Source organism: Lonchura striata, chromosome 5 (genome assembly GCF_046129695.1).
Source record: "Lonchura striata isolate bLonStr1 chromosome 5, bLonStr1.mat, whole genome shotgun sequence".
NCBI lineage: Eukaryota > Metazoa > Chordata > Aves > Passeriformes > Estrildidae > Lonchura > Lonchura striata.
This window is the reverse complement of record NC_134607.1, coordinates 2,073,414-2,084,097: the sequence shown is the minus strand read 5'-3', so window position 1 is coordinate 2,084,097 and position 10,684 is coordinate 2,073,414. Positions and strand designations below refer to the sequence as shown.

Below are 10,684 nucleotides of genomic sequence, written 5' to 3'. Positions count from 1 at the left end.
CAGATACTTGCTAGAGAGACCATCCCCCTTTTTGCATCTTGCTGAGTGGACTATGGTGGCAGGAAGATGTTGGCTCGCAAGAGTATCATCCCTGAAGAGTATGTGCTGGCACGGATCGCTGCCGAGAACCTGCGCAAGCCGCGCATCCGCGACCGCCCGCGCAAAGCCCGCTTCATCGCCAAGAACGGCGCCTGCAACCTGGCCCACAAGAACATCCGCGAGCAGGGGCGATTCCTGCAGGACATCTTCACCACCCTGGTGGACCTGAAGTGGCGTCACACTCTGGTCATCTTTACCATGTCCTTCCTGTGCAGCTGGCTGCTCTTTGCCATGATGTGGTGGCTGGTGGCCTTCGCCCATGGCGACATGGACCCCAGCACAGAAAACCCTTCGAACAGCACAAAGTGGACGCCGTGCGTGACATGTGTCAGGTAAAGTAGAGTTTGGTGGGATGAAGGAAGGGCGGGGACAGAGCTGCCAGTTGTCCTGGTGTTGTCTGAAGTGCAGCTTTTGGTTTACATGAACCATTGGGTTTGGTTGAGACAGCTGAAAAGTGCAGTGTTTTCCTCTAGATTGCATAAATTCAGCAAGCCTCATGGGCTTGGAAAATACTGTACTGTAGATGTCTTTGATTCCTTACAGGATCTGAAAGAGAGGGAGACCTGCTGCTTTTCATGTGTCTCCACACTCTGTGGGTAACTCGATTGCCTGTCGAGATAAGAGCCTGCTGCAAGAGTGGGTATGTGTTATATGTATTGTAACGTTGTCTACGGCAGCGGGAGCATCCCCAGCGCCACGTCAGCCAGAGGCGCTCCCTCCAGAGCGGTGCCTGAGAGGCAGGGAGCCAGCCCTGGGTGTCAGGCAGGGCACCAGTCAGAGGTGCCAGGAAATGTGTCACTTAGGGCAAAACTAAGTGTGTTTCAAGATGACTCTCCTGAGAGTGTTAAATATGCAGGGCTTCAAAATACCTTGGTAAAGCAATAGGCCAGTGGCTGGACAGAGGAACACTTTCCACACCGTGCATTTGTGTCAGACTGTGAAAATGTAAGGGATGACTGGATTAAATATCACCTGTTGAAGTATTTTACTGTCTGTCCCCACAGCCATGACAATTGTCAGGGTACTGACAGCTGACACAAGCGGGGTAAGCCATAAGATCACTTCAGGATCTCATCAATTAAATCTGCTTTTTTAGCACTAGTTTTTTTAGGTAGAAAAGTCCTGTTTATGTACCACCAGGCTGCCCCAGATAATCTGCCTCTACACATAGCACTGCTGTGAGGGTCTGTGGGCTGCAGGGTGCTCTGAGATATCAGTGAATCCACTTCCCTCTTCTCCTTTCTCACACAAAGTTTTGAGGTACCTCACCAAGTCTGAAGGGCCTTTGTATCTGGCTTATGAGGTAGCAGAGATTTAATTCCGTCATTGTTTTGACAGTTTTTTTTTGCTAAATGGGGATTTTCTAAGGTAAAAGAAGAGGGGATTTTTCCAAGATACCCTTCATCAGGTTGGGGGGAATTGGAGCAGGGATTGCTGTCTTGTTTCTTTTCCAATGTCTGGCCACAAGCAGTTTCCTCTGAAATGAGATGTCATGACCCAGCTTGCACCCGCAGGAGCGTTACCCCCGGCATTTCTGGGATTTGTGGGATCTGTCCAACCGGAATTAGTGAACAGCTACAACCCTGCAGCTCTCCAGGGTCAGCTGAGGGGACATCTCTGCACGTGGCTGGTGGCTCCCTCGGTGTGCCTGCTGTGTCACCCTGCAGATCCTGAGCTGGGGCCAAGGGCTTCATCCCACTGGGGCCTGTGGCTCTTCCAGGTTGCCTGCTAGGAAGCAAAATGAATGAATCAATATCATTTCAGGTTTAGCCCATACCAGAGAACACACACCCCTCCCTCATGGGGTGTCCAGGCAACAGCTGTTCCAGTGCCCATGTCCAAGCCATGGGAAATATTTTCCTTTCCTAGGGAAATCTGCCTACCACTTTGGTCAAAGTCATGAAGTAATGATGTGATTGTTGACATCTTTAAGAATAGCAAGTTTTTGGGTGTAAAATACCTTTAGTATTGGAATGCCAAAATCATGACAAAAAAATTTAGCCTACTCCCCTGAGGTTTAGGCCCACAGATATTTCAGGAGAGCTTCTTGGGTAGGTGCCATTACATATTTAGAGGAAAGCCTGGCTTTGGAAATTTTAACCAGTGTCTAGAGCTTGCACAGCCCTTTAGTTTTACAAAGTAGTGCAGAAATTTCTAAGCCTCACATCTCTTTGCCACAGAAAGCAAACATCCAAAAAGGAAAGCTGCTACATAGCTCTGAGGGGAAGGACCTGGGAACAGTGTGATTTGCACTTTCTCATTTCACATGGTTAAAATGTTTTCTAAACTTGCTCTTTCACTTACTTCCACTGTTAAAAAGGTGGGATTTTTTCTTCTTTTTTTTTTAAAGAAGGGTATTGCTAAGGAAAGTCAGACTACTTACTGGACAGAGTTTTAAACTGAATTAAGCTGATTGAAATTGAATCCGGAAGCTTCATTCTGCATGTAACTAACTATTCATGATTATAAGAAATCATTCTATGGATTCTATTAAGTAACTCCTTTGTCCCTGATTTTTTCAGAGTGAAATACAAAATAAACCCCCACAATACAAAGGAATTTGTTAGTGATTAAGAAGAATAGAAAAGGCAAAATATTAAGTTATTTCAAAGATACCTGCACAGAGACTGGTTAGTTCTCTCAAATATGGACTTTCTCATTGCACAGAAAATTATCCTTGATATTGCCTATGCTATTTAAATGTGTCCTCAATACCCCAGTGAAATTATGGCTAGAAAAGAAAAAAAAGTATTTAAAAGCAGATTAATTGAAAAGCAAAGCAAGCTAAATTAATTACTTAGACCCATCTTCATGGGCAGAATATATTTCCCACTGGTATTACCCTGTTAAGCATTGGGATGCTTCATATTTATTGGCTTGCACTGGGAGGATGTATCTGGAAGGAATAAAGAATAAATAAATATAAAAGGAAGTTAAGGACCTTGATATATACAGGGGATATCACTTTGTGGCTACAATAAATAATGTATTTTGGGAAGTTTGACGACAGCATTTGCTGATGTCCAGCATCGTAGCATTTTAGGATATTTAACTTAACCCACAATTCTACATCCCACTTCTGTGTTGAAATTTTCCTGCTGGTCTTGGCCTGGCAGTGAACTGAACCCAAGCCTTGGGTCACAGCACTGTCCTGCTGCCAGGGTGTGCAGGGGGCACCTGGGGGCCACCGGCCTCTCTCTGCAGCCTGCTCACTCACAAGGCGAGCAAGGGTTTGGGAAACGGCACAAATTTGGGAAAGCCCCTTTTCCCCCACCAGGAAATTCTGGGACATGATTCAGGTAGCATGAGTGAAGTGCTGCAGTTTTCCCTGTTTCCTTTCCCTGCACAGGTGGTGGAAGGATCTCAGTGTGCCAGGTCATGGCCCATGGTTGCCAAAACCACCTCTCTCCACCAAGGGCTTCATGGGATAGAGAAGGTGGAAAACCCAGCTGTTCCAGAGCTGTTCACTTAGCCAGTGGGCAGCCTGTGCTCCTGGACAGAGATTCCCTGAGCTGCTCTGGGTCACCCAGATTGTCTTTGAGGAGCTCAGGCTCTGAGGTCTGCCCTGCCACCATCAGACACTAAACCAACCACACAAATCTGAGCCAGCAAGCATGCAGTGCTTTGGCTGGTGTTAACAGAAGGCTTATGTGTGCTAGAGCCATACACCAGATCCTTAAGTTTGTTTCTGGAAGTACATGTTAACAGCTTCTCAGTCTGTGCTCAGTGTCCTGAGAGTTAACTGGGTGCAATCTTCCCCTACAGGTCTTTCACCTCCGCTTTCCTCTTCTCCATCGAAGTCCAGGTGACCATTGGCTTTGGCGGCAGGATGATGACAGAGGAGTGTCCCCTGGCCATCACGGTCCTGATCCTGCAGAACATCGTGGGGCTGATCATCAACGCTGTCATGCTGGGCTGCATATTCATGAAGACGGCGCAGGCTCACCGGCGGGCCGAGACGCTGATCTTCAGCCGGCAGGCGGTCATCGCCGTCCGCAACGGCAAGCTCTGCTTCATGTTCCGGGTGGGGGACCTGAGGAAGAGCATGATCATCAGCGCCTCAGTGAGAATCCAGGTTGTGAGGAAGACCATGACCCCTGAAGGAGAAGTCATACCCATTCACCAAGTGGATATCCCCGTGGATAACCCCATTGAAAGCAACAACATTTTCCTGGTGGCTCCCTTGATCATTTGTCATGTCATTGACAAGCGGAGTCCTCTTTATGATATCTCTGCTTCTGACCTGGCGCTCCAGGACCTGGAGCTCATCGTGATACTGGAAGGGGTCGTAGAAACCACGGGCATCACGACACAGGCGAGAACATCCTACGTGGCAGAGGAGATCCTGTGGGGTCACCGCTTCGTGCCCATTGTCACTGAGGAGGAAGGTGTGTATGCTGTTGACTACTCCAAGTTCGGCAACACTGTCAAAGTGGCTGCGCCGCGCTGCAGTGCCCGGGAGCTCGATGAGAAGCCCTCCATCCTCATCCAGACCCTGCAGAAGAGCGAGCTGTCCCACCAAAACTCCTTGAGGAAGCGCAACTCCATGAGGAGAAACAACTCCATTCGGAGGAGCAACTCCATACGGAGAACCAACTCCTCACTCATCGTGCCCAAAGTGCAGTTTATCACACCCGAGGGGAGCCAGAGTGCCTCAGAAACATGATGCACAGCTTTGTGCTAGGGCACTGGGCTTCGGAAGGAGGAGGCACCTGTGGTGTTTTGCTTCAATTTCCTTTTACTTAAGAAAATGAGAACACAATGCAGAAAAGAACCGTGCAAGAATTATTTATTCCATTACTTACTGAAAGCAGCACCTAATGGCATTAGAAAACACCTTAGCACTTACTGTATGAATTAATAAAAAAGGGCACGTGCACTAAAGAAAACACACTTCACTCATGTAATATAATGTGTATTTATGCTTGTTTTAATGGCATGCTGATTTTTTAAATTGTATTTTTCATATCAAGGGTCTCTTTCTTATCTTCTGCCAGCTGTCACAAAATGTGGGGCTTTCCTATGCAAGTGAGTGCTTTACAAAACTTCTGTATTCAACAGCTCCCATGGATTCTGTGCATGACATTTGGATGTTGATCTTTTTGTGTGAATTCCTTGTTCTCTTAAAGGCAATCGCTAAATTCCTCAAGGATTTCACTGGAGAAGAGCCACCATTTATTTCACCTTTGGTTTCCCAGGCTTTTTCTTTTTCATTGGTTTGTGGCAAGGGCATTTTGAGAGAAATTCAGTCAGGTGGAGCAACCTGTCCATCCCACAGGAAAGTTGGTGTCACTCCAGGCAGAAAGTCCATCAAAATAACAGAGTGCTGCTCTTCTTATCAGGGTGAGATACTTGGCAGGACAACACACATGTTAGATTAGCTGTAGGCCAAGCTGAGAAATCTCCTGGCTGCCACCTGGGCATCTGTTTCACTGAAATTATTCAAGCTGGATAAAGCAGATGCCTCTTTAACATTCTCTTCATGATGGAAGACCAAATCCTGTTTTGCTTTCTCTGATAGATTCATACATGGAAGGAAATACGAGTACTTGTTTCACTTTTCATAGAATTAAGTCTGCATCCTCCAGAAGGAGATTACTTTTTGCCAGTGGGAACTCCTGAATGGGAATGAGAGGGAAGCCTGACAATAATATTAGATATAGTATTTTCAAAACTATCTGAGTGCTTTTCAGGAGGACTTGGATGATGCTGCTGAATTCCTGTGTTTTTAGCAGTGTCTCACCTGTGTTTTTAGCAGTGCCTCACCTGTGTTTTTATATAATCTGGCATTGAGAATTGGTGGGAAGAAGCTTTCCTCTTCAAATTAAAATGGGCATTTTTTACCTGGGGCCTTCTCAAAAATGTCATCACAAGTTTTTCTACAAGAATACATAAAAGTAAGACAATGAATTCTGTCACATTTGGTAGCCTAAATTGATACATGTTTTGTTCCCATGTAAGTAAGCATAACTATGGACAAGTTCCTGTTCAAATCTCTTGCAGAAATTGTCTTATGTCTGTGTCTCAAGAGAAGTATTATCCTTGTTCTGACTCTCCAAGCCTCTCAAACATTTAAATGTTTGCTTTTTTCTCTAAGGTGAAACAGTCAAAAGTCAAAGCTGCATTCTCATTCTCTTTGGAAGTAGCTCATCAACAGTTGTTGGATGGATGGTTTCAGGCTTCTCAAGGTGTTGGATGGTGACATGGAGGGGCATTGCTCCAAGGTGTGGACTCCCTGCATTTGGAATAGGTGCTCTTCAGAACAAAAACTCTGACAAAATACTTCATCTGAATCAGCAGAGGAAATTGAAGTTTCTGCTGAAAGCATTAATTCCCTGGCCTACCCATTAATGTTTCTGGAAGGGTGGATGGTGAACATCTGGAGAAATTAATCTGTTCCTTGTGTGTCCAAACAATGATCAGCTGCAGCTTCCAAGAAGAGTCAGAGTGAAGGACATATATTTTGTCTCTGTCCTCCATTTCCAGGACTGTGAACTTCTCTGAGGCTCTCTATTGGATACATGGTTAAGTCAGATGCTGTGCAAAAGCAGGTTTTATACAAAATAGTAATAAAAAAAGTTACAATAATGTCTTGGTTTGAAAGACAGGTGTCTGCCAAGGAAGGTGGGTGTCTTGGTTTGAAAAGACAGGAGTTTGTGAAGGAAGGCAAATGCCTCCTGTGAAATGGAAAATGTAAACCCCCTCCCTCTGAATTACCACAATTTCAAAATTAAAAGGCTCTCAGGCAAAGATATGGGAATGGGAATGACAGTTCTTTACTAGGAGAAAAACTAAATAAAAATTTAAAAAATTAAAAGTTTAAAAAAAATTAATTAGTACAAACAGAAACCTGACACCCTGAGGAGTCAGGGTGTTGGTAATAGTCCAGTTAAATGGTGGCTGTTCCTCCTGGAGGGGCAGATGAAATGCTGCTGAAGTGATGAGTTTTCTCTGAAGGTCTGGTGATGGAGTAGTTGGGCCTGGTCTTCTTCTGGGAATCCAGCAGAGAAGAAAGCTGCTCCTCTGGGAATCCAGCGAAGGGCTGCTCTGGTGTCCCAAAAAATGCTGATTTTATGCAGGTAGGGATGCTTGGCTCCTCCCTCTGGGTGGAGCATCTCACCATGGGATGATGTAACTTTACCAGTGATGCAGTGATTCGTTCAATGGCCCATTAACAGAAGATATCTCCCCTGAGGGAGACATTGTTCTTGGAAGAGATAAGAAAACTGCCCAGCCTCCAACAGATGGCAGATAGAATACATGCTTATCTTACAAGCCAAGACAGTGGGAACCTTCCTTGGAATGAAAAAAAATATGCCCCCCTTCCCTCTGAATTATTACAGCTTTGAAATTAAGTGTATTTCAGGCAAAGATACATGAAAAGGAAAAACAGTTATTTACTAGCGTGCATAAGAAGGCAAACAAACAAACAAACAAACAAACAAACAACACTGGCACAAACGTGACCAGAACCAGGAGCCCACAGCCACTCCCGGCCGCGGCGCTTTTCCCTGGGCGCAGTTCCGGGCACGGCCAGCAGGGGCGCTGCTGGCTGCCGGGCGGGCGGGCCGGGGCGCTGGTTCCCCCGGCCTGCAGGGGGCGCTGGTTCCCCCGGCCCGCAGGGGGCGCTGGTTCCCCCGGCCCGCAGGGGGCGCTGGTTCCCCGGCCCGCAGGGGGCGCTGGTTCCCCCGGCCCGCAGGGGGCGCTGGTCCCCGGCCCGCAGGGGGCGCTGGTTCCCCCGGCCCGCAGGGGGCGCTGGTCCCCCGGCCTGCAGGGGGCGCTGGTTCCCCGGCCCGCAGGGGGCACTGGTCCCCGGCCCGCAGGGGGCGCTGCAGCGGCGCGGGCGCCGCTCCCTCACGCGGCAATGGCGGGCTGGGGGCTGGAACGGTGGCGCCGTGGCCGGGAGAGCAGGGATGAGCAGACAGCAGAGTAGCCATGGGAATGTCTCAGAAACTCTGCAGGTGTCATGGCAGGCAGGGGGTGCTGGGTTAGAGCGTAGGGGAGGAGGCAGTGGGACTGGGCAAGGCTCCTCCTGCAGCAGCTGCCTCATGAAGCCGGGAAGGGGAAGAGGGTTGGGGTCCTGCGTTTCTCCCCTCAGGCACCCAAATAGATGGAAAGGTGTTACACTGTGCTCATGGGCACTCTGTTTCCCCTTTCCTGTGACCCTGTGACTCTGATCAGATATCCCTGGACCCCTCCTTCCTGCCCCAACGGGGTTGGTGGAGAGCCAGGGAAGCCCACCCTGTCCAAAGTCTATACAGACCCCTGACATTTCCTGTTCGTCCTCTTTGCCCCGCTCTCCACATGGACACCACAGAATAAAGAGAGCTGAACCAATATATATTGGGGTAAGAGCCTCTTTTGGAAATCTGTGCCATCTCCTGATATTCCTCCCCTCAAAGCCTCGGATCTCTGGGCTAGCCTGATAATTCAGGGGGCTGAGGGAGAAGGGGGAATGTCAGAAAGGGTCTCTCCCAGTCAGATTGGGTGTTCATAATGTCCCAGTCCAACGACTGCTCTTCCCAGCAAAGGCTCACCCACAGCAGGAGATGGAATGGAATGACAAAAGCAGCGAATCCTCTGGGCAGCGGCTGCAGAGCGGCTGTGCCTACTCCAGTGCCAAGAGCAAGAGCAGCCCAGCCCAGCCCCTCACCACCCGGCCAAAATCTCATGGCATCTTTGCCCTTCCAAAGAGAAAACCTCCCAGGTAAGAGAGCAGCCAGCTTCATGCTTTCCCCGCCTTTTTTATGCCTCTCTTAAGTACTGGTCTTTATTGTCACTTAGTGACAGATGGGACAAAATTCTATGAGAGAAAGAAACAAAAGGAAAAATCCTAACGCCCAACAAATCATGATTTCTTCCACCTCTTATTTTTCCCTGTTTCTTTCCTTTTTGTCTCTTTGTAGTCTTCATTCATTCTTCTATACTCTTGGTCCTTCCTGTATCCCAACCTTTTCCATGGTCCTTTTGAACAATAATATTATGTTACCTATATTACCTCATTATTCTCTCAGTATTTCAAATGAGCTTTTTTTTTTTTTTTTTTTTTTTTTTGCCCAGAACCATTTTCTCCTTCCAAATTTTATTTCATCTTCATGGCTCTCTCTGCTTCACACTGAATACACTCTGTTTCTTGGAACACTACTGCAAAGATATTAGTATTTTGAGGTAACACTAAAACACCTCAGTCATATGACAGGATGCTGAACAGAAAAACAAGGTAGAGCTTTGTGCCATGAATGTTATGTGCTGTGCAAAAAATCCTTCAGTGCAAAGCCCCTTTCCTGAGCAAGTTTTGCAGTCCTGGAAGAGGTCAGGGACAGAGGCAGCCAGTGGTGGAGAGCAGGAGGGAGGTCTTTGGCCTGGGAGCTGCTTTCCTCACTGAAAGGACAGATTTTGACCCAGCTCAGCCTGCTGAGAGGGGATCAGCTGACAGCACCACAGCTCAATACATTTAATTATTTACTCTCCCTGGCAACTTTATCAGAAAGGGGCTTCATTTTAAATTTGAAGCCTTCTGTTGTAGCACAGACTGACAAGTTAAGGATGACGGTGAGATTTCTACCAAATAGGGCTGACAGTTCATGTCAGCAATTAACTGTCCATCTCATTGATAATAATTTAGTAAATTAGATTCAATAAAGTATCAACATCATCCCTTCAAGCTTATTTGTGTCCCTACCATTCCCATCCCTCTGCAACACGGTGTAACTAGAACTGCATTACTTGACATCACTTATTCTGTATATTTAATATGCTTTGGCTATTTGTGCAGCCTGCCAAAAGATCAGTACTGTTTTCTAAGCTTAGAAAAGTAATTTTAAAGTCCTTCCAGGGCAGGTGTAATGTCTGGGATTACACTTTCTTTTTTCTTCCTAGCTTTCACCTAAGGAGCTTTTCTGTTTTAAACAGAAAAATGGCAGTGAGAGCCTTGGTCCTTGTTTGGGACACCCAGAAGATTCAGAGTTACTGTGGTGGGGACAGAGCAAACAAACACAGACAGTGCTTACAGGGGATATAAAGATTAATGCTCCAGGGTTGAAGCCAAGATCTGAGTAATAGGATTTGGAGGAAACTTTCCCTGTTGGCAGCTGATTCCATGGCTGTCAGGAGTTTCTATATCTAAGGAGTCTTCAGGGCTCCTTGAACTCTCTTTTGCAGAATCTGGTGTGAGCCAGGGACAGAAGCTGGAGCTCAGCACTGGCAAGGCCCTGCTGCAAGCCACACTTTGAACCTCTCTGCTACCCCTGGCATCACTCTGGCTTTGTAAAACAGTTCTGCCCCTTGAACATGTCTTCATGAGCACATCATCCTACAGTGAACTGCCCTGGCTTATACAACTGCCTGGCTCTTTCCACAGAAGGGTTACCCTTCCTTCTGGGCTTTCTGGGCTACTCAGGACATTGTAAAGTGAAAGCCAGAGGAAAATTCAGATTTATTTAACACCTCATGTGTGCCATAGCCCTTTGCCCTCAAGCTATGTGTCACTTCAGGCCAAAGGGTCAATTCAGAGGTTTTGCTTCACAGCCATCATGAATAAATTTCATAGAAGTCTGAGCCTTTATCTACACTTTATAAAGTTCAG

General features: G+C 47.0%; 1 protein-coding gene across 1 annotated transcript; it reads left to right on the top strand.

The window, feature by feature from the left end:
* Positions 1-6,687, top strand: KCNJ8 (potassium inwardly rectifying channel subfamily J member 8). Its single transcript, XM_021539153.3, has 2 exons — positions 1-431; positions 3,865-6,687. The coding sequence occupies exons 1-2, from the start codon at positions 67-69 to the stop codon at positions 4,763-4,765; spliced, it is 1,266 nt and encodes a 421-aa protein (XP_021394828.1). The 5' UTR covers positions 1-66; the 3' UTR covers positions 4,766-6,687.
* The last annotated feature ends 3,997 nt before the right edge of the window (positions 6,688-10,684 follow it).